The following is a 24,877-nucleotide window of genomic DNA, read 5'->3' on the forward strand; positions in this document are numbered from 1 at the left end:
CAGCATAACTTACGTCAATTTACAGTAAAGCTTAAAGACGTCTAAAAAATTTTATTATGCAAATCAGCATATAAGAATAGACAGGAATATGCCATATGAACTTAAGTACTTGTCCTGCTGCTCTGTAAATTATTCCTGCTTTATGCTGACATAATCAGATTCTTTAAATATATTTATTTTTTTAAAAAAGTTAATGCTTATAACATATCTCAGGGATTTCTTTACACAGCCACATAAAAATCACCCAAGTTTTGAATTTTTTAAATCCACATTTGATCCACTTGCTGTTGTCTTTTTAATCCAAGGAAATCATTCATGAATATCACTGAATTCTTAAAATTATATTTTTAAATTCAATACACAAAAACTCTATGTGGTCTAGCAGCTAAAATGCCATCACAACACCTTTAAGGATACATACTAGAGTTTCATCTGAGAGCTCGCAAAGCACGCTGCGCTGTGGAACTCGTATGCCCTCACCTGTTTGGTACTGCCTGGAATCAGGTCTTCTCCTTTTCTTTGGTTTTTGTTTAGCCAGTCTGCCAAGCCCAGCAGACTCATCTATGTGCAAGAGGGCACTTGCAGTGCCATTCCGGTTTTCAATTCCATCAGAATTATTACCTAACAATGCGCATTAAAAAACAAAATTATACAGTATTATAAATTATAATTAGGGACTCTTTATTAACTATAACAACGAAAGTAAGCCATGATACTCATGAATGACGGAAATTCTCCATTCTAGGTAATGGGTTTTACGACCACATCTATTATAGCAAGACTGTAAGAAATGCCTAGCTTCCATATCTAAAAAATATATGTCAGCATTTTGCCCCATGGACACCCTTGTTGTCTCCTCAAACTGTAAAGTCATGGGCCACATATAATCAAGATGAAAAGTTTCAGCTTGAAAGCCTGTGTACTTCTTGCACTACTTCCTTCTACGTGATATACACACGAAGGAAATTCCTCTTAAAAATAGAGACAAAAAGTAGACTTTATCATCTTCCTCTACTCTTATTCAAATCAAATAACCCTTACAGGATGCTGGTATTTCAGATTTGTGAAACCTAAGACCACAGAAACTGTTTTCAATCATGAATTCACATTAAAGAACCAACTCAATCCCAAGAGCTGCAACAGGACTTACCGTAAGCTGCTGCCCATGCTATTGGCATGAAGGTTTTGATTTCGTTGTCATCCATCTGCTGCTCATGAGCGGCAGCGGCTGCTGCAGCAGCAGCAGCATCCTCCTCTCCTACAATCACTTCCATATAAACTTCATCTGCAATTTCAGCAACATCTAAGTAGAAAATTTTAGAAACTTCTGTGACCACGTTTACAGAGATCACAGGAAAGATATTTTCACGTGAATTTGGTTAATAGACAAGTAGAAAGAAGGTTCACATGTTATATACCTAGAACATAGCTTTCGCATAGTAAGCACTCAATCAATATTTGTTGAATGAATCATATATTTCTTGGCTTTTAACATAATTTGCTTTCTTTAAATTTTATTTTTCCATATTCTTTTCCATTATGGTTTATTATACAATTTTGAATACAGTTCCATAATTTGTTTTTAAAGCCATATTCTAAGCACACACAGTAAGTCACTGATGTTTCTCTTGGAATACAGCAGAATCATAATCTCTGTAATACTGCTACTTGTTTCCTCCAGTTACTGGCCATATTAAAAAAAAAAAAAAAAGAGCTACAGGAACATAAAATTCTCTCCCACAAAAAGGCCACCTACTTACTTAAATCTTCATCTTCTTGCTGAGAGTCGTTGACAGTCATATAAACCATCTTTTCTCTTGGCACACGAATACTGTTATTCTGATCAAGTAGTTCAACTCCATGATCATTCTCAGGCTCACTCTCCACAATGTCTACAGTCCCACCTATCAAAGAAGATGACAGCTCCAAGAATCTATGTGAAAACTTCATTTCCACTTGCTTTACTTATTACATTTGCATACTTTTCTACTGCTATATTGGAATCCTTGCTTCAAAGGTTATTTTCAGAAAAGATTACAAATATTCACTGTCTAAACCACCAAACAGTAATTAGGGTGAAGTGTTTGATCAGGATGGATACTATGCTGAAGGTCTTCTCTTACCTAAATCATCCTCTCCAGGGTCAGCTTTAAAAATGTACACCTTGATAACTTCAGGGCAAGTGCCATCCACTTTACAAGGATCAATCTCCGACTCTGCATCCATGGTCATTCCAGAGGAACCGTCATGTTCTATTTTGCCAGCATCATCCACTAAAAAAGGCAGGACATATATAATAAATAATAACAGCAGATATTTAAATAAAATGTTACCATTTTCAAACGCCCTTTTTACAAATATAATCTCTTAACTTGATTCACATAAAACTGGATGATTTTTACCTCAACAAGTAGACACGTAAAACTGATTGTAACAGGTACTGGAAACGTGGCTAGCTGCTAAGATAGAGCCGGGTCATGGAGGGCTTTGTACAACCAGGCAGAGGGTTTCAGACTTGACTCTGATAGGCAGGAGGTTTCACAGTCTGGTCAGGTATGAGAATCTCTCAGGAAACTTAAAAACACGGGCACCTCCGAGCAGTTCTACACAATCAGAAACTGCAGGGGTGGGGCCTGATAGATTTAAAGGTGCCCTGCCCCAGGGATTCTGATTAGCAGTTCAAGAACTTCTGCTGTAGATGGTAGAAGTCTCACAGAGCTGGCCTTGAGAAAGGTGGCTTCAAAGGGATCAAGACACAAAGCAGAGATACCACTTTTGAGTCTACTGCAATTTATGCAAGAAGGCCTCAAAAATGGGGAACACATGTAAACCCATGGCTGATTCATATCAATGTATGGCAAAAACCACTACAATATTGTCAAGTAATTAGCCTCCAACTAAAATAAATAAATTTAAAAAAAAATTCAGGACAGAGGTAGGATGCATGGGGAAGAGGGCTATCCTTGAGTTGTATCTAGGACTAAAATTGCAGAACCTGGAGCCCAAATGAAAACTGAACAAATGGATCTCTCCCATTGATAAAGCAGAATCTATTTTCATTATTCAGTCTTTTACAAAAGTAGAATTCACCTTCAGATTTTCACCTTGAGAATGTGTCTACTAACTTAAACTATGAAATTATTCTGAATACGAAATATTACAGAAGTGATTTGCTTTAAAAAGAAAACACTTTGGTGGTCCTATTAAGTACTAAAAATTTCATTCACTGTGATTTTAAAGATTCCATTAAAAATGAATTTCTAAAAACAGACAAAGAAGGCTTTCATAACATTGAGTCATCACACATATGATTTCTGCATAAGTGCCTCCTTCTAATGTTGTAATGAAGAACTAAAGTTTCAGAATAAGGCCTCTCCAAAACAGAAGAGCATAATTTCTGGAAATTAAGACCACTTCTAATAATAACTATCATTTACATAGCATTTTGCAATTTCCTTAGCATTTCTATATAGTTTTATTCCATTTGATTCTCACCTTTTCCAGAAAAAGAAAGGAAAGCTCTGAAATGATATGTGATTAGCCCCATCAGTAAATAAGTAAGGGGTGGGAGAGAGAGTGAGGAGGTGCCTGTCTTTAGAACTTAGACTTCTGTCCTCATCCTCAGATTTTTAAAGAAATATACGTTCAGTATATAAAATTTGGTATTAAAAAAAAATCACCAGTAGTCTCACTAACCAGAGATTGCATCATTAATTATTAAGTTTTCTTCCTAGTTTTTTCTTTTAAAATTAATTTATTTTAATTGGAGGCTAATTACTTTACAATATTGTCAAGTCTTATGTAATAATCATCATTACATCCCATTTAGTATCTTAAACTTAAAAGCTAAAGAAAAATTTGACTTATCAACGATCTCATTAGCAAAAGCAAAAGTACAGCAAAATACAGGTGTACTTTATCATTAGGTTACATTTTCTCAGAACTTTGTAGATACTGTTCCACTGTCTTCTAGCACTAAGTATTTCTGTGTGGATGTCCCTATAATACTTTATCCTCAAAGTTCACTAAACATCACTGTGATTATGACTTAGTGGTTTTATCATTTGGTCAACTTGAAAGAAAGATTTAATCTTTATTTCAGGAAAGTTCCTTGAAGATTCTAATCTTTATTTCAGAAAAATTTTTTCTATTTTAAGTATTTTTCTAGTTCAGTTAGTCCCTTTTTCTGGAATTTCACTTATATGCACGTGTCTCCTTTATCTGTCTCCCGTATCTATCCATCTTCCCCATAATCATTTATATCTTTTTAACTATTTCATCTTTGTGATTTTCTAAAGCCAGGTATCCCTCTGCCCCTGGTTATATACTGAGGAATATTTCTTCTTATAGTTACTTCTATGGTGGCTTTTACCTTGATCATATGCTTACTTTTCAACTTCTGTCAGTTTACTATTTACCTCTATTGTCTTATAATACATTTTTTGAACCTCTGTATCTCTTCTCTGAGTTTTAAGAGATCACACTGTTGCAATTTCATTGAGCCTGTGGGTCAGTGCTATCCAAGAGAATTTTCTGTGAGGACGAAAATGTTCTATATATCTGCACTAGCCACATTTGACTACTAAGTACTTGAAATGTGGTTGGTGCAATTTAGAAACTATGTACTTAAATTCATCTCGCAAAATATTAAATAAAATATTTCAGAGAGCTGAAGAACATGAATCTTCAAAAGGCTCACCATGCATGATAACACAACACATGAAAAAAAGACCCAAACCTAACTAAACACAACCTATGGTCATATTTCAGACCAATGGGGATGAAAAGATGATCTGTAAAACTTTCAGAAGAAAAAGAAACATCTACAAAGAAATGAGAATCAAAATGGCATTAGACTCTTAAACCAAACGTTGGATGACAATGAAACATGCCATCACAAATTCTCAGGGAAAATTCATTTCAACCTAGACTTCCATACCTAACCAAGTTATCAGTTAACTTAGAAGTTCACTTTTAGACTTCCCTCTCTTATCTTCCTCAAGAATCCTTTCTGAGGTTAAAATTTCAACTTAATTTTATTATACAGCCTATAAAATATTTCAAAGAATTGGTTATAATCTGATCTCCTTTATTTCTTGAAACTTTCCTAGAGAGGTTCAAAGGCTTATTCAGTCTCTGTAGACAGAGAATTAAAGGATCAGAGCCATTCAAGTGCCTACGCTAAGTTACAGTGATCTCCAACATGGCATCAGAGATATAATTAATGAAAAATATAGGCCAAATTACACTGAATTGGTCTAAAACACATAGTTAATTAAACCTAGTTAACCAAGAACTGCTTTCTTCACAAATTCAGGGGGAAGAGGAATGACTGCTACAATTCCATCCTCAGTTCAGTCGCTCAGTCGCGTCCGACTCTTTGCAACCCCATGAACCGCAGCACACCAGGCCTCCCTGTCCATCACCAACTCCCTCAGTCCACCCAAACCCATATCTGTCGAGTCGGTGATGCCATCTAACCATCTCATCCTCTGTCGTCCCCTTCTCCTCCTGCCCTCAATCTTTCCCAGCATCAGGGTCTTTTCCAATGAGTCAGCTCTTTGCATCAGGTGGCCAAAGGATTGGAGTTTCAGCTTCAGCATCAGTCCTTTCAATGAATATTCAGAGTGCAGCACTTTCATAGCGTCATCTTTTAGGATTTGAAATAGCTCAACTGGAATTCCATCACCTCCACTAGCTTTGTTCGTAGTGATGCTTCCTAAGGCCCACTTGACTTCACATTCCAGGATGTCTGGCTCTAGGTGAGTGATCACACCATCGTGATTGTCTGGGTCATGAAGAACTTTTTTGTACAATTCTTCTGTGTATTCTTGCCATCTCTTCTTAATATCTTCTGCTTCTGTTAGGTCTCTACCATTTCTGTCCTTTATCGAGCCCATCTTTGCATGAAATGTTCCCTTGGTATCTAATTTGCTTGAAAAGATCTCTAGTCTTTTCCATTCTATTATTTTCCTCTATTTCTTTGCATTGATCGCTGAGGAAGGCTTTCTTATCTCTCCTTGCTATTCTTTGGAACTCTGAATTCAAATGGGTGTATCTTTCCTTTTCTCCTTTGCTTTTCACTTCCCGTCTTTTCACAGCTATTTGTAAGGCCTCCTCAGATAGCCATTTTGCTTTTTTGCATTTCTTTTTCTTGGGGATGGTCTGGATTCCTGTCTCCTGTACAATGTCACGAACCTCCATCCATAGTTCATCAGGTATTCTATCAGATCTAGTCCTTTAAATCTATTTCTCACTTCTACTGTATAGTCATAAGAGATTGATTTAGGTCGTATCTGAATGGTCTACTGGTTTTCTCCACTTTCTTCAATTTCAGTCTGAATTTAGCAATAAGGAGTTCACGATCTGATCCACAGTCAGCTCCCGGTCTTGTTTCAATTCCACCCTATGCCTGCCTTTACCCAAAAATGCCCTGATTGTACAACAGGAAGGTTTTAAATGAAGCCAGTCCAGGGTTAGTCTTGCTAGCCCAATGGATGTCACCAACAGAGAGACTCTGTGTGGATGATTACTATGGCTAGTAGTTACTGACAGGCATGCTTTGTGCTGGAAGCCTGGTGTGCATGACCTCTAATTCTCACAATCACACTGTCAGTCAGGTAGTATTACTGCCTTTTCACAAATAAGACTTCAAAAAAGTGAAATTAGTAATCTGCTCAAATTCATACAGCTCATAGGCAGCAGGCATGGCATCCAAGTTGAAGGCTGGCTGACTCTAAGCTACACATGCTATTTCCATACACCATGCTGCTTCTTTATCATCCCTATGAAAGGACAGGTATGTTCTCTCTCCCTCTCTCTCCACTAACCAACTCCCATTATCCCATCAAGTAAGCAGAAATCTGTCCCAAGAGCAAGCTATCAGACAATTTTTGTCTAGGGCTCAAGCAGATAAATAGTAAATATGAATCACAAGCCCAATCTGAAGCTCCAACTACATCTAAGGCTTTCAAGATGTAGAACTTTTAACCCAATCTTTTTTGTGATGGGGAGAAGGAAGGACTACAACATCTTTATCTCATTTGAACACTTTATCCCCTGGTGGCTCAGACGGTAAAGAATCCACCTGCAATGCAGAAGACCCAGATTCGATCCCTGGATCGGGAAGATCCCCTGGAGAAAGGAATGGTAACCCACTCCAGTATTCTTGCCTGGGAAATCCCATGGACAGAGGAGCCTGGCCGGCTATAGTCCATGGGGTTGCAAAGAGTTGGATATGACTGAGTGACTAACACTTTTCATTCCTAGTATAAATCTAACTGATATCCAGACTGGACATTAAACTGAAAGCTCTTAATTCACTATAATTTTAGTGCTGTGATTTCTAAGTAAATTTCAGAATGCCTACAGTAAAGACAATAATTTTCTATGGATTAACACAAACCTTTCTGAATTTTATCAGAACAAGCATCTTCTCTATAATAGTTCGATAAATAAGACTTTTCTCACATTTCAGAAATATTCTCATGTGGATATGTATTTTTTAAATTCTGAAATTTTGCTGTGGTTTATCAAATGGTTTAAGGAAGAAAACTGATAGAGCACATATATTTAAAAAAATGATAAGATACATACACATTCAAGAATCAGCCCGTAGAACAAAGAAATAAACAAATATTTTATCATGTCTCCTGTGCTAGTAACTCCTAGAACCAATAAACAAGTCCTTTGACTGTATTGATCCTCAGAGTTTACGCATCAAACATAAAGGGGTTTGGATTTGTTTAATCATTCCCCAAACAACTTTTAATTGGATGTCTTCACTACGAAGTTGTTCTTAATTAGGAGCTAACATGAGACCAACTGGTCAAAACACCTAAACTTGAAGGCCAAGGCCACCACACTCCACATCCTCAGGGATGCAGTCGACACTGTGGCTGAACAGTGAACAGTGGCAGGCAGCAACCCTGTAGACAGACCTTCAGCTTGTCTACATGTGCTCTACCTCCAGCAATGGTTTTGCCATTTGCCTAGTTGCACAGAAAGCTCCGTGAGAGGGAGCTTCAAACCCTCCCTCTTCCTCAACCTTAAATTTAATCCAAATCCTACTTTCTACATACGTCACAAAGCAGCTTCTGCCAAACTCTACTGAGAGAACCTTATTTCAAACCATCATCAGCTATTCCTCACCCGGACTTCTACAACCTCTTCCTATAGTGTATTTTTTTTGTTTCTGATTTTACTCTTACCTTGTCTGCTCTCAACATTACCACTAAGGTTACTTTTCTAAACTGTAAATCTAGGCATGTTATTATTAATCTACTTACAACCTTCTAACAACTCCCCTCTTAGTACAAGATATTTAAGAGCCTGTATGATTTGTGCCCTTCCCTATTCTGCCACTCATTTCTCACCACTTCCTTCATTTGCCTCAGCAAAGGCATTATTTGTACCTGAAGCAAAAGTCTCTGAACTTATCTCTTCCAGCTCCTTCCATTTAAGCAGGCTCCATTCCTCCCCTCTCGGCTGCCCACCGAACATTTCATTCCCCTTTCAAATTAAGTTCACCGTACACTATTTTTTAAAGATGTAATAATGGTATTACTGTTTCATTTTTAAAAAATCCTTGTCTTTGAGAACTACATACTCAAATACTTACAAATGAAATGATAGGTGGAATTTGCTTCAAAACAATATAAGAAGGAAGGAAATGCACAGGAGTAGAGATGAAATAAATTCAGATATGTCTTCAAGCAAGCTTCCACAGAACTTGGGCTTATAACACTTCTATGGCATTTAGCTCACTCAAGTGTACCCCAAATTTCCTAACATCTTTTCACTTAGTGCTTCCAAAATACTTGGTACATCCAGTTATATACACACTCAACTGTAGTTACCTGTTTGTTTGTCTTCTCTCCATGACTGTGAACTTTAAAAAGTCAGAGACTTTCACTGTTTATTTCTAACAGCTAGCATGGTTCTTGGCTTATCGTGGTTTATCAATAATGTTTGTGAATAAATATATACAAAAAAAGTAAACATGGGCAAGAATAAAACAGTAATAGTTCACTTACAATTCACTTATCTCATGTAAACATATTTTGAAAAAATAACATTTTTGTGGTAGAAAAACAATGGAATAGGGCATCAGCGCTGTCTGGGTAGATTCTGCTATAATGGGTTAATAACTCAGAAAGCGTTTAGGCCCCCTCTAAATCATTTCCTAACGTACATATTGGCAGTAATACAGTAAGTTTTAGTAAATCACTGCAACTCTTATTTGCCTCCACTATCCACCAATAAATACTACTGATCCCAAACTCTACTGCTTTGTAGTACTAACTTTATACACACACATGCATGAAGAAATGCAATATTAGAGTAGGAACTAGAAACTGTGGAATAAAACACACTTGATTTCAAATGTTCACCCTAATGCTAGCTGGATATGTAACTTTGGACAAGTTACTTCCACTGAGTCTCAGTTACCCAATCTGTAAAACAGTGATAACACCAACATTATAAGGTTGCTGAAAGTAACAAAATGTAAGTTCAGGCACAAAGATATTATTTAGTGAAGATTTACTATTACCTATTTTTGTTGTTATCAACCTGTTACAAAATCTCCAACTAAATAATCTCTCTTAGGACAAGAGGATAAATCTCTCTTGGGATAAGTTTTAAAAATTGTTCATATTGACTTGATAACAATCAAACCACATATAGATAAAAACCACCGAGATAAATGTTGAAAACATTATGCTAGGTAAAAGAAGCCAGACACAAAAGACCACATATTATAGGATACCATTTATATGAAATGTCCAGAATGAGCAAATACAGAAAGTAGAACGGTGGCTTAGAGTTGGAGGGGATGGAGAGGGATGATATGAGTGATACTTAAAAGAATACAGGGTTTCTCCTTGGGGAAATGAAAAAAATTTCTAAAACTAATTGTGAGGATGGCTGCACAAGCTTATGAATATACTAAAAACTGTTGAATTGCACACTTTAAATGGGTGAACGGTATGGTATGTGTATAAAGCTGTTACTAAAAAAAAAAGTTTATTTCAAAACTTAAACTAAATCTAGGATTAGAAAGGAGTACCTAACTTCTCCGATCTAACTGTTCTAATTAAAAGACATGAAAGATGTCAACAAGACCTAGAGTGACATCTCGTTGAGCATATTAATATCAGAGGCACCCAGAGAATATTTTGTCTCCTGCAGCTGTTGCAAGGTAGTGCCTAACTCATCATCACCAGATCTTCTCTAACTTTCCCTATTGTACAAACTGATGTTTCACCAAGTAGCATCTTGACCATGCAGCTGCAAAGTGAAACTGTAGGAGAGTGAAGATCACTGCAAAGAAATTAGGGATGTCTGGAAGTTGTCTCAGATTAACGGAGAACTGAAGAAACAATTTGAGTAACAAATGGATGACTCAAACACTCCACTTTCAGAGAGACAAAAAACTCCTAAGTGCCATAAAGCAAAGCTACCAAATCTAGCCTGACCAGAACCAAATAAGAGCCACAGCTACTGGTAGGGAAGAAATGTGTCATTAATACCTTAGATGAGGTATAATCTCCACAGATTTTCAGCTATAGCATTCATATATTCATTTATTCAACAAATATTTCACATCTAATATGCCAAAGGGTTTGATGGGGAAGATATGTAAGTAGCCAAGATGCAGCAGATAGTTCTTGTCATCAAGAAACAATTTAGAAGCAATCACATCTAGACAGCAAAGATAGAGATCATCCTGACTTCAAAGGCAGCTTATACTGTGAAAAAGAGTGTGCCACTGTACACTACCCACAACACTACTACTTGCTATGTCGTCATCTTTTTAAATGAGACCTTCAGAGGGAAGAAATCTGCCAAGATGGACACTAAAGACTATAAAAGCTATTTAGCAGTCTCTTCGATTCAATTCCTTTGGAGAAGGAAATGGCAATCCACTCCAGTATTTTTGCCTAGAGAATCCCATGGACATAGGAAACTGGCAGCCTATACAGTTCATGGGATTGCAATAGTCGGACATGACTTAGCGCTATCTTTCTTTCGATTCAACGACTTCCTGGAATTTTTAATGAGAAGAATATTTGCACATCTGTTCATATTCTTCTTTGACCTATCAAGTAATGAATAAACATCACAGGAATTCAGAGATACCACTATCTCTCATCATGTTATGAAGAGCATTAAAGCTGACTGCTAATAATGGCATCTCAGCATTCTCTATCATGGATAAAATCAGGCCATTCCTGTGTATGTTTGGCACAAAGCCCTCTCAATACTAAACTTCTGAAATCAATATAGGTTTTAAGTTAAAATGCAGCATAAAAGAAGTGTCTTTATTGGGAGGCAGAAACAAGAGAAAATCTAATTAAGTACAAGGCATTCAACTGGTTTGATTCCAAAGCCAACAGTTTAACATGATTATTACTTTGAAGGGAAAAGGGACAACAGTGTGGAGTAGAGGAAAACAGTGAAGAAGTGTCTGTGTAATAAAGAAGACAAAAGAAACTACCAAAAGCCACTATCCCTAAACCCAATTTAAAACCAATCCAACCATTTCATTAGAGTAAAATAGGGGGATAAGAATTTGTACTAACATATATGTGTTTTTATATTCTTTGAGCTTGGGTGTGACATTCTATTTTAAAAATAAAGAAATAAAAAAAACAAAAGTAAAACTGCATTATTAAAATATGTATTTTTATGTACAAATATAAAATATAGTAAAATACAGTATAATAGCAGTTTGCATCCATTTGTATTTACTTTTTCAGGAAACATTAAAATCTATATAAATTAGCAGAAACCCCAGGGCCTACAAAAAAGATGATTATAAAGATTTTTTTAATAAAAATTTTGCAAGTCTGAGCTCTAATACAAGAATCTAGTACACTGTGTCAACCATTACTAAAGAAACTTCCGGCTTTTTGGATAACCTTCTTGAAGAGTTGACTTCTTAAAAGGGTAATAAAGTGAGATGCTGTGCAACTAAAGGTCAAACCAATGCCGTGCATTTTACTCCTCAGAAAACAGGTTTAAGACAGGGCAGAAAATGGAAAGACAAGTCAAGAATGGAGACATTGATGGAGACAAAGATCCTTGTCCCCTCAAAAAGCACAATGAACCCAACTCCCTCCTTTCTCCAGCCTTGCCCTTGGGTTGCCTAGTTGTGGGATACAAAATCTGGCAGTTATATTTAAAAACAGCATTTTCATACTAAATAATGCATCTTACAAATAAACTTAAGTCTCCCAATCTCACCTGGCCCCTGCAGTTCAGCAATCTATCTTATAGGCTTTTAGCTTCCTATCCTGGCCCATCCCCATAAGATAAAGGCCTTTGCTACTACCCTTCAGCTCCCACTCAAACTCTGCAGGTCCATCTATATTAGCAGGTGAATTTGCTACACAGAGAAAATAGCTCCCAACATTCAAACATTCCTTTTAAACTCACTGTCTCAGGCTCTCCAATTTTCCTGAACCTTAACTACCTCTCTCTCACTCTTCCTTTCTAGGACTCATCTATCAGCTTTCCACCACTGCCCTGGACCCTACTCCATTCCTCTTCTCTGGAACCTGCTCCACCTGTTGTTAGTCCTTCCTTTATCTTCAGTCTCTGTTCAACAGTTTGTGTTCCGCACCTATAAACCTGTAAATGCTCAACACACTTCCACCATCCAGCCAACCATCAAAACCTGTACTCATGCTTTTTCTGTCCCTTCAGTGACCAAAATGGCAACTTATACAAACTGCTTCACCTACTCCACCACTTCCACCAACTTCTCAACCCATTATAGCTTATCTCCTCTATGTCCTCTCCACTGGCCCATGCTTTATTGAAACTATTCTAATTAAGATACCAATAATTTTTTATACAATTTTTAAAGTTCCTTTCAATTTACAGTTATTACAAAACATTGGCTGTATTCTTCATGTTGTACTATACATCCTTGAGCCTATATTACACCCAATAGTTAAAATAAAACTTTTTTTACATATGGTAATATACATGAGGGATAGGATGCAGAGGGAGGTGGGGGGGGTTCAGGATGTGGGAACACATGTATATCTGTGGCTGATTCATGTTGATGTATGGAGAAAACCATCACAACATTGTAAAGTAATTATCCTCCCATTAAAATAAATTAATTAATTTAAAAAAACAAACAAAAAAATTTTAATTAAAAAATAAAGTTGCCTTTCCACAAAAATAAAAACAAAGGCTCGTTGAAAAAGATACCAATGACCTCCTAACTGCCTAAAGAAAAAGGCCACTCCCTCCTCAGTGACTGACACTCTTAGAAATTCTTATCTTTGACAGTGTCAAAAACACTCTAAAGATTTTTCTCTTCCTCTTTTTCCTAAACCTTCCTGATTTTCACGGGCTCTTCTCTGCCTACTTCTTAAATTCCCAAAGGATCAATACTTGACATTCTTATTTGATAAGCACTTTTTGGGGCCCACCATCCATTTCCAGATAGGATAGGATACCAGCTATAATCTCTTGTCCTAAATTTCTTCCTCTCTAGTCACAAACTCTCTCAAAAGCACCAAATTCATATTTTTAACTTCCACAGAAACATCTACCAGATTGTTCCCAGCAAACAACCCAAACTTTAAACAGGCCCTAAATCACTTTCTTTCATCAAATTTATTCCTCCTCCCAGGTAACAGCATAACCAGGCAGTCATCTCCCAAGGTAGAATACCTTAGGGTGCTCCTTGAATTCTTTCTCCCTTAAATCCCTACCCTAATCTATCACCAAATCACATTCATTTTACTTCCTAAACTCTCTTAAATTAAACTCCCCTTCTATACTCCTACTATTATGAAGGTACTCAGGATCTTCTTTGTCTCATCTAGGAACCATTTCAACTACTCTCTACCACTAACCTCTCCTCACCTATTCTTACTCCATATTACTACCAGGATTATCTTCCTAAAATAAATTCAAGTTTCAAACAGGGTATTAATAATTTTTCCTTGTCAGAATGGCAAAAATTAAAAGGGGAAACGATGTCCTATGCTGGTCAGAATGTAGGGAAATGGACATTCTCATAGACTTGGTGGGTGGAGTTAATATTAGGCAAACTATCAAGGCAAATATAACCAGACTTGTAAATATGTGTACCCTTTGATCCATCAATACTACTTCTAGAAATGCATTCTAAGTAATTAAACAGAAAGTGCACAAAGATACAAGTACATCCTAAAGTTCCCATTATTCTCAGAAAAAGCCAAGACCTTTTTTGACATACTATACCATTTTCCTGGAATGGCTCCCTCTCATCCGTGACCTTCTTCATCTTGTTAAACTAGGAACTCATCGTTGAGTTCAAAGGTGAGCAACTCCATTCTGTCTCCACATTAATTTAGTCATACCTCTACATCATAGTGTGACCTATCTTTCTCTCCCATTGTAGACTGCAAGCTCTCCAAGAACAATAGTTTTGTGTGATTTTTTCATTTAGCATATATCCATATTCTTGGGTTTCCCAGGTGGTGCAGTGGTAAAAAATCCTTCTGCCAATGCAGGAGACACAAGAGATGTGGGTTTGATCCCTGGGTTGGGAAGATCCCCTGGAGAAGAAACGGCAACCCACTCCAGTAATTTTGCCTGGGAAATCCCATGCACAGAGGGGCCTGGCAGGCTATAGTCTATATTTGCACTATCTACACAAATTTCTGAAACACAGTAGAGGCACAATAAACGTGTTGTAGTGAAGGTATTTTTCTTTTCACACAAAGAATTCTCTGATTTCCAAAATCTTAAGAACTTTTAAAAGGTATTTCCTAAAATGCTAGTGAACTCCAACATGTTTCATTAAATTAATTATAACAGGTATTCAAGCAAAGCAAACAGTCTTGTAAATTTATATGTGCAAATAGTCTGTGAGTCTTGTTTGAATTTAGTTCCTAAAGGCATGGGAATTTCCACACTGGGTCAGAACTGTGGTCTATTCAACTGTGGATTTTATCTCTGGCACCAAGAAACAGACTGTAAGATGACACAGCTGTCCTTCCAGATGTTAGAGGTGTGTTCCAAAACAGTTACTTTTCTTCAATAATTTAGTATGAGTCTGTCACATTTGAAATCATGTTTTGGAATCATTTGTTTAAATGCTATGCCAGAGTTCTTTTCCATGCTGTTATAATAAATAGCATTTTATATACTGTATAAGTACATAAGTATTATGTAAGTAGTACTGTACATCCATATACAAGAATATAAGTAATTTGATTACACATTTTTCTCCTTTTAAGTTTCAAGAGGGTTCCTAATTCTAATAAAGGCTCGTAACAGCCTAATCACATCCTTCATGATTTCACAAAGTTCAGTTCTATTCCTTTCCACCTTCATCTTTCTATTGTGTCCTTAAAAAGAAATGACTCTACTCTGTATCATTTCACTTTTCTTAATTTTGAGTTATCTCACAGGGTCCAGACTGAAACAACAATGAAGAAAGGTGGATGAGATTTAATTTAATTTTACAGAAGTCAAGAAAATATCCTCCCAACCTAAGTTAGGAAAGACAACCTTTGAAAACACCTTTGATAATCACTGTACCACAAGACTTACAGGAAATCATAAGGTAGTCCTCACAGTTGCCTTTGTCATCCTCCTGCTGGTCCACAGGGATCCCGTTGGCATCTATGACTGCTTCTGAGGCACAATCCGCTACCAATACTTCTTCTGACACTACATCGGCTGTCAGAGGATCAGTGACGATTTCTGCCTCTACTACGCTATCATGAACAACGTGTTCAACGTGTCCAATGTCAGACACATGTATGGATTCACTCGTCAAGACGTGTTCTGGCATAGACATTGAGGCCGAAGTAATATCAGAAGCTAAGACGTCATCTGGGACTGTGCAATGTGCTAAAGACACTTCTTCTGTTACATCTGAGTCCAGCACTTGCTCAGGAATGATGACTGTTTCAGATACATCTGCTTCTTCCATGATATCTGGACACTGAACATCTTCTATAACAACGTCCTCGATAACATCTTGGATTACAACTGAGTCTGGGTCATCGGGAACAAAGTTATGCACAGTTATGTCTGAATCCACAACATCTGAAACAAAAACAGTTTCTTGTACTTCCACAACAATTTGATCACCATCCATGTGTGTAGCATCAGCTCCTTAAAAAAACAAAAATTAAAATCACAAATTTCAGGTAGACCTGCATGACTACCTCAATTAATATAAATGTTACTTAAGTTCTACCAGGAAAACAGTCTAGAGCTCCTCAGTTGTCTCAAACATTAAGACAGATTAAAGAAATAAAGAGGGAATCTATTTTTGAATCATATCAGAAATTAGAAATTCTTAACACAAGAATTTTTATACTCATCCCAAATCAATTGATAAGAAAATAATAGAAAAACAAAGTAATTGAGACAGTCACACACAAAAACATATTCATGAAAGTAATTTCCTAGGCTGACTAAGATTAAACTCATATGTACAGGTACTTAAGGGATGATTATAGAAATGAGTAAGTGAAGCAATTTCAGGAGGTAAATATACCATTTCCCTCATTATATGTTTTTCACTTCTTTCCCTTCTTGCTCCATGTCTCTCTCAACTCATGTTTTTTTCTTCTTTCCATCTCTCCCATGTTTTCTTTTACTTCCCTTCCATTTTTTCCCCTTTCTCCTGTTTTGTTCGAGGACAATATCCTACAAATATCCTCCATTTATGACCATGGAAATTCAGAAACTATCTTATGACAATCTAGAATATAAAAAGGATTGGGCCATAAATAAAACCAGGGCGAGAAGGCCACAATTAAAGAGGAAAGACAACTGGTTAAGGAGCCTCTGTGGACAGGTAAGATGAATAAAAGTGTAGCTGCTCTGCAGCAGTGGAGGGTAAGGTTAGTTGGAGCAGGGCCTGATCCAACCTCACCAGGGTAGTCTGCCTCCATCCAGCTTCCTCCCATTTTCCCATATCCCAATCCCCCAGGCAGTTCCTCAGAATATAAGAAACCCTATTCTCTGCAGTTAACGAATGAAGGTAGAGGGGTGAATCATTTGAAGCCCAGTGAGATTAAATGACTTCACCAAGATCACACAGTTTGCACAGATTATGGTGCTCAGTAAATATTACTCTGAATGAATGCCACAAAGGAAAATCAAAATCAGATATCCTTGCCAAAAACATAATGTAAGACAAAACAAATCCAGTATCCTGGCTCCTGATCCAGAGAAAAGCCAACAATATTTTATAAAAGTCTTACCTAAAAAGCTATTCAGTCGATTAGTGCTTCTGGATGTGACTCAGACCAAGCTGAGTCCAAACAGCTGCCTAACTCAATGACTGTTATCAATGGCCAGGCCCGCAGAGACACACAGGGCTTTTTAAAAAAAATTTTTAACCAACACAAATAATCAACAAGGGCCAAAGAACCTTTAAAAATGTAAGACATCTTAAAGCCAGTTAATATTCATTTTAATTTTAATTATTCCTAGAAATAACAAAGTGTTTGCTTTAATTCCCATAGAACTTACACAAAATGTTTTATACTGTTTTCAATATTCTCAATGAAACATCAAGCAATAGAGCACTGTAATCTCCATTTTGCAGGCATGAAGATGAAAGCATTTAGTGGCAAGAGTACTGGTTAAAAAATCTAAACCACAGAGCAGGATTTGGACACTTATTAGTTTTGTGACCTTGGGCAAGTCATTTAACCTCTGAGTTTCAGTTTCCTCATCAGTAAAATGAGGACAGTAGTATCTGCCATGCATACCTCACAGGACTGTTGTGATGACCAAATGGGAATATATGGGAAGTGTTCTGAAAAACTGTAATGAAAGGTTTCATTATTATTAGGACATATGGAAATGGAGGCCCTGGCAGATTAAGTGACTTGCTCAAAGATAAACAAATACCATAAGTGTTAACAATCAGGGCTAAAATGCAACAGCCCTTCAATCTACCCCTCAGCCCATGATCTAGGCTTGCGTGCGGCAAGATTAAGCTAGTAAATAGCGTGCGTTTTTCTCCAAAGAGCTTAGTCTCTCCTTCAAGCACATTAATTATACTTTATGTTCTAAAGAAGAAAAAATCATAACTTTGCATTTATCATTATAAAGATGAAATTACCAAAGGTGAATCAAAAGACTATCCCATATTGTTAAGAAAAATACACAAACCCCCATTAGATTTAGAGATTAAAGAAAAGTTTAAATTAAATATCATTAATATTTAATTTTAGGATAGTTAATTACTATTTCCTTAATATACTACAATAGTTATTTCAAGTCCAATGGAAAACTCATTAACATTTTATTTATAAGGGTTCCTAGTTAATGTTATATAAAATCATTTTACATTACAAAACCTAGCATAATCACTTCACTATGTTATATAACTGAAACCATGAGTAATTAAAAACTGTGAATACTTTTTTTCTTCTATTTTTAGAACTTCATAAATTTAATTTTCCTTGATCAGTTTGGGGAGTGAGGTAAGACTCCATCTTCCTGAAGCAAATGGCTCCTTTTGTTACCTTGTGAGAGGATTTTAAAAGTAGGATGGGGTCAGAAAACAGAGTGCCTTAGGTTTATACTTTACCTGCTGGATAATGGGAAACAGAAATGACAAGATCCACATGTTATTTTATGATGAGTACTCTGACTGCTGGGCTAGACAAAAAAAGACTAAGGGGAAGCAAAAGAATTTAAAAGTTACTGAAGACTAAGAATGAGATGATATAGTTGGTCTATGTGGAAGAAAGTAGAATGAAGAGATGTAAGCAAGGAATATTTTCAAAGGGAGAACTTTAATAGAACTTAATGCTATAACTGAACTAGACACTAAGGTTTTGATCCTGTTGCTGTTACTGACAAGAATATGAGTGACGGTTAAGAGGGAGCCATATTTTTAGGCAGGGAAATAATAATGTACTCACTTTAGCATCTGTAGGTTTGACAGGATAATAAGATACCTAAATGTGAATATCAACGAGAGCATCTAGCAATTTGTCCACTTGACAACCAACTCCAAATCTGGTAGCTGGGAAGTGGAACAACCCAAATAGTTATACCTGTTGCATCAAAAAATGAGTTTGGTTCTTGTGGTTGTAATTCAAGTCCATCTTCATCCATGGCCTTTAATTTTCATCAGTCACAGCTCCTAAATTAGGGGGGAAAGTAAACCAAGCATTAGGTTTTTTATATCATGTATTAAAAATGTCATCATAATATTTACACTTCTGAAACACTCAAAATTATGTGACAAATGAATATCTATCAAAAATGTATCTAGATGAAATAAAAGACAAAAGTTAAAATTAAACTGCCAAAAACATAATGATATATGGGCATCTATATGACAAGCAAAGGTAGATAAATCAAAAAATCAACTTTGCCTAGACTTTCTGAGATACTACTTACATACATCATACATACAGCAAACATCCTGATGAATTCTGACACATGCATAAATCTGTATAATCACTACCCAGATCAAGATAGAGAACATTTCCAGCATCCCAGAACTCTCGTCTCCTCTCAGTCTTTAATACTCCTCAGTCACACAAGGGCAACTAGCTTTATTAAGACTCAACTCTGTAGCTTACTGGGAGGAAATTCCTGCACAATTTTCCTATTACTTCTCTAAATTTAAAGTAGTCTGCTATCTTCCAACCAATACATTAAACAACAGTTAAAAACTCAAAGTGTGTAATTGTAGCAAACACCCTTTGGGATCTTTGCCTAATTTACAATGACCTCTTAACTAACCCTCCAGTCTAGAGAAGTAAATTCCCACAGTGAATTTATACTCTCCTGGCCATAGCTGATTGGCACTAACTATAAAACAGTACAAATAAGTTCATCTTTGAGCACAATAAAATCAAAGTCCTATCCCTAGAATTGAAACCATGAGCAAAGGTCACTCAGTCTATCATTCTCTCTCTCCTCGCCTCATGGCTGGAACATAGGAGGTGAGGAAGACTATTTACCAACTTCAGCTTAGACTAGTGAGATAAAGTTTACAAATAAAAACCAAAAAATCCAGTGAATGCCTTGAGAAATAGAGAAGAGGGAGCAGGGAAGGGAAGCTTACCAATAGCTTTTTAGCTCCTGGTTCTAGACCTTTCTGAGGTCCCGCTACAGTCTGCCTTGAGTTTTGCAAGACACCCCAATGACCTTAATGCTCCCTTTTCTATTTAAGCCAAAAATTTACAACAAAAAAATTAACCAATCAAATAATATACTATTTAATACTAATCACTGCTTCAAAAGAGCAGACATCAGGGATTAGGGCTTACTCATGTTACAAGTATTACATAAACCTCCTCCCTCACTGGTTTCCTTATCTCTACTTTCTCACTTTCTAATCCAACCTAAATGGTGGTATTAAACACATCTCTCTTTTACTTTTATCATCTTTTGCTGATGATAAAAGTGCCGCATGATGCTTACTAAAATTTCAAATAACAGAAACAAGAGTCATTTTTTTTAAAGCATCAGCTAGGTGATATCAGGCCTCTGTTCAAAAGATGTTTAATGGCTCCCTGTTTCCTTCAAATAAAGTTGAAACTCCTGCCATCTTCTAAGTTCCAGCTGCAAATTATCTTTTTCTCATTATCTTCCCTAAGTCTCTCTTCTTCAAGCAACATCCCCAACCACTACATTCACACACTTCAACCAAACAAAAATGCTCAATATCCACCTAAGATCCAAATTCTATATTTGGCTCAGAATTTCTTTTACCAGGAACACCTTTCCCCTATCATCTGTTTGGACCTTTCCCCAAACCCCCTTCCCCACACTCAAAAAAGAAAAAGATGAAAATAATCTCCCGCCTCCTCTGAATTTCTATAGCATTTTACCTTTTTTCCCTTTTTCTGACTGACTTGTTTGCTGTAAATCATTTATGATTATTTTCAGACGCTAAACTTGCATTTACATACACATATATAATCCTTAATGAAATATCCATGAGAAACTCAATTAACACTAATAATCAGATTTTCAGCTTGTCAATTCTGAGACGTATTCTATCCATTTTCAGGAAAAGTAAATGTTTCATGTTATTTATTTGAAGTTGTTCAAATTAAAAGGACCAAAACCAAAAATATTTCAACTATAAAAAATGTAAAAAAGAAAAAAAATGTAAAACATAAATGCTCTGAATAAATTCTCACTGTTCTCTCCCCAACAAAATCACCTCTGGCCATAGTCCATTTTCCCCTTTTAAAAATGTAACTAGAAAATTATAAATGTAAGCTAATTTTCTAAGCATAATGACATAGTCTTAAAACATGAAATTAAGCCAATTTAGAAGGTAATAAATGGGGTTCTTTAAGGTATTAAGGTTCCTCTTCCCAATTTCCCTACATAAACCCAAAACCATCAGCTCTAAGAATTCTCCACCTGCACAGTAACTCCTTTTCTGAGCTTTTCTATTCTGAGTTTGACAGCTAATCCCCTCGACTCTGACATTCTCTCCTTCCTCAGTTTAAGTGACACTTTCATCTCTCCCCTTCTTCCCAGCGTCTGTCTACTCTGCTGGCCCTCTCCCCTTACTGCAGTCCTGCCCAGGATAGGACACTTAGCCCTATTCTCTTCCTCTTTATTCTAGAGTTTCAATTACCATTTACACAAAGATAATTCCCCAAATCCAATACTCAGGGTAGTTCCTAACACTTCCACCAGGCTGGCTGCTGAAGATTTTCATCAGGAGAAAACCCTGCTTTCTCCCATTGTGACCACTAAGGCCTTTTCCTTCTTCCCTGCTTATATTCCACCATGTTGTCAGACTGTGTGTCCCTTCCTTCTCCACAGGTTCTTTGGAATCTGTCCCTTTTTATTCCTAGTGTCACCATTCACTCTCGGTTTCATATTTCCCGGTTCCCAAGGGACAAAAATAGCCTCTCAACTGGCCTTTCGCTTTCTGCCTCTCCCGTAACAAATGACCAGGAACCTACAAGTAAGGGCTGGTGCCAACTGCCAGGGCATTCCTGCGATCTGTGGGCAGACTAATTTTCAGAAGTACTGTTTTGCTCAACGCACTCCCTGCTCAGAAAGCTCCAGCAGTTCCCCAAAACTCAGGGTGCTCTAAAATAGTAACCCAAGTTACCATATTAGACTTATTTGCTATTATTTCCAACATTTCACATCATATCCATTTCCTCAGATACTCTGGTCCAAATGGAGGGTGTCCACTCACCTTATTGTGACTCAGGTAAGCAGTAACTGTTCAACAGTTTTGACTGGTTTTTTTCCCTTCTATTTTGTCATTATAAAAACTCAAATCAGGACAAAACATGTTTTGAACGTCCAGGCAGAGGTGACTGTACTTCAACTTTGTAACCCCTCTGGGTTGGAAACCTCTCTGATAATCAGACTGAAACCAATGTTCTTAGAATGGGACTACTCAGGAAAGTTCTATGGATTGTGACAAAGTCAGGGTGGTAGGGGGCGCACACTGATGATGTAACTGAAAGTGCCCCTACCTTTGCTGCAAGAACCATGTCCAGGGACCAGCTGAATCTGAAGACAAATCAGCAGAATGGTTCAGAGAACCAAGAACCCAACGATTTGGGTGAACACATATTAATAGTTTTAGTCTGTCAAATGCCCTCAAAATAATTCCAGGACCCCAGTCACCTTAAGCTCAGTAAAATATTCCCTTCCTGGATGCGTGATCTTAAAAAATGCTATGGGAAGAATTCACAGCAGAAAAATGTACCATTTTAAGAGAAATAATGGGTTGAGCTAAACTCAGGAAATTCAAATAACTTTCTTCCATCCTTTAAAATAAAGCAATAAAAATACCATGCCAAGTTAATAAGTATAGCAGTGGCATTTTATCTGTCTTAAATTAGGGATAAAGAATATAATTTATCTGTTTTATATCTTTTGATACCTAGACACATTCACAATCTTCCTCAGGCAAATTAACAGAGTACTTACGTATTCACTCTGCTTTTTGTCATAAGCATACAAGAATCACTTGTCTGCTTCTGGTCTTCCAAAAACTCAGTGCCTTTTAATTTTATGACGTAACTCTAGTTCTTCTCCCTAAGACATGCTCAGAGACTCAAACTGTATTATACATGTTAGATGAAACTGCTCAAGTTACAGGAAACACAAACAAAAGCAGACCCATCTGTAACAGAATTTTTCTTAAAAAGAAAATGAAACTGCTTAAAATTTACATTTAAAGCCTAATATGTTCTCTCTTAAGCTACATTTCTTTACCAATTTTTTCCCACATTCGTCAATGTGGGATATGTAGCTATCATTTCTTCAGATATCTAACTTTCAAATCTGGAATGCTATTTCACTTCTCTCACCAACTCAGCCCTTAAATTTGTCTCACAGCCAGTCACTCTTAAATTCATCATGTCCCCTCTATTTTCACTGCTACCACTCTAACAAGCTCTGGTGGGTTTCCTCCAGAACCCAGTGGCAATCTTCCAATCAAAAGTTTGAGCCCTTTTTGAATTGAAGAAATTTGCTTCTGTTTCTATACTTTCTTCCATTTTCTCTGTTCATTCTTACTAGAATTTCTATTATAGAATGTTATAACTCCTAAATCTAGGCTCCACATTGCTTTAACCTTTTCTCCTGTATTTTCTATCCTTTTCTATTACATTCTCACAATCCTTAAACCCTTTCTTCTAAACTAGCTATTTGATCTTCACCCCATCCACTGATTTTTGCTTAAAATATCATGTTTTGGGACTTCTCTGGCGGTCCAGAGGCTAGGACTCTGTGCTTTCAATGCAGGGGGCATGAGTTCGATCCCTGATCAGGGAACTAATATTCAGCATGCCAAGTAGCATGGCCAAACAGCTTTTTAAAAAATGTTTTAATTTCAAAATAAACTTAGTTTTCTTTTTCATAGTAACCTTTTTATAGTGGATACTGCATCTTCTCAAATATCTCTGAGGATTTAAAGTTTATTCTGTACTCTATATTAAACTGTCTCCTCTGCTGTTTCATTCTTCAGTGGGTTGAATTTGGTGCCTCTCTTTCCAACTTATGATATTCCTCAAAAGCATTGTTCTTACAGGTTCTCCACATATATTTGTGGATGAGGGTCTACACTAGAGTTACATACATTCTGATAACTTGGCTGTATTCTATATTTTCTCAGCCCAAGTGAGAATCCCTGGTTGCCTAGCAATGAACCCAAGTTCTGACCAAAAGAGTCCTGTCTAGAATAAGGCCAAGGGAGAGAAAGGAACCATGTAAGTAGCCAGGCTTTCCTTTATGGTGGATGAGTATCCCATCGTGCAGGTACTGGAGGTCCAATATCCTCAGGATAGCTATAAGCTACCTAAAGCACTGCCCTTAGCTTTCTCCCCACAATACTCACATTGGAATTTCCTATGGATGAATTTGCAATTCAGAAAGCCAAATTTCTGGCATTAGCTCAGGAGGACAACCACTAGAGACATATACACTGATAAGTAAATGGCTTGGATTTCCATAACTTTAATTATCTGGTTGTGCCCATGGCTTGCTCTTTCTCCTAGGATGTCCCCACTTTTGACACTGGGGATAACACAAAATGACAATTTGGGGATGGTCCTGGTTCCAGCTTTTCAAATAGGGATACATGTTCACTAAGCTAAGCTCTCTAGGGCTTTGTCACTGATTGATTCCCAACTGCTTTATGCAACCAGAAATTCATCATATTCTGGACTACAAGTGGCATATCCCTCAGGTTTTCTTTTTTCTTTGAATTTGTATACTTCTTCCTCAATGTGATTTCAAAAGAAAGTAAAAACAAATGTGTGTTCTCTAGTCTATCTTGAAGTCATTATTAATTTGTATGTGTCAAATAAAACAGCATGGAAACATGTAGAAGCAAAAAAGAAAAAGAAAAAAAACTATGAGAAACAGAACCAAAAAA

The 24,877-nt window shown here is 36.8% G+C and overlaps 1 protein-coding gene across 12 annotated transcripts in view; it reads right to left on the reverse strand.

Annotated features, from left to right (window-relative positions):
* The window catches only part of ZFX (zinc finger protein X-linked), a 42,138-nt gene that overhangs the window by 5,906 nt on the left and 11,355 nt on the right, over window positions 1-24,877 (reverse strand). For 6 of the 12 annotated variants that reach the window (XM_081567931.1, XM_081567929.1, XM_081567935.1 and 3 more), the window contains exons 2-7: window positions 19,050-19,138; window positions 15,568-16,137; window positions 2,124-2,273; window positions 1,761-1,904; window positions 1,151-1,303; window positions 481-621 (exon numbers count right to left, since the gene is read on the reverse strand). In XM_081567931.1, the coding sequence (XP_081424057.1) occupies window positions 481-621; window positions 1,151-1,303; window positions 1,761-1,904; window positions 2,124-2,273; window positions 15,568-16,137; window positions 19,050-19,110 (1,219 nt within the window). In that variant the 5' untranslated portion in view covers window positions 19,111-19,138. Of the gene's footprint in view, window positions 1-480; window positions 622-1,150; window positions 1,304-1,760; window positions 1,905-2,123; window positions 2,274-15,567; window positions 16,138-17,750; window positions 17,768-19,049; window positions 19,139-22,180; window positions 22,390-24,877 lie in introns of those variants that run through there. The other 6 variants (XM_081567939.1, XM_081567938.1, XM_081567932.1 and 3 more) reach the window with 5 other exon arrangements.

The sequence above is a fragment of the Giraffa tippelskirchi genome, chromosome X (genome assembly GCF_054371585.1).
Source record: "Giraffa tippelskirchi isolate mGirTip1 chromosome X, T2T-mGirTip1v1.2.pri, whole genome shotgun sequence".
NCBI classification, from domain to species: domain Eukaryota; kingdom Metazoa; phylum Chordata; class Mammalia; order Artiodactyla; family Giraffidae; genus Giraffa; species Giraffa tippelskirchi.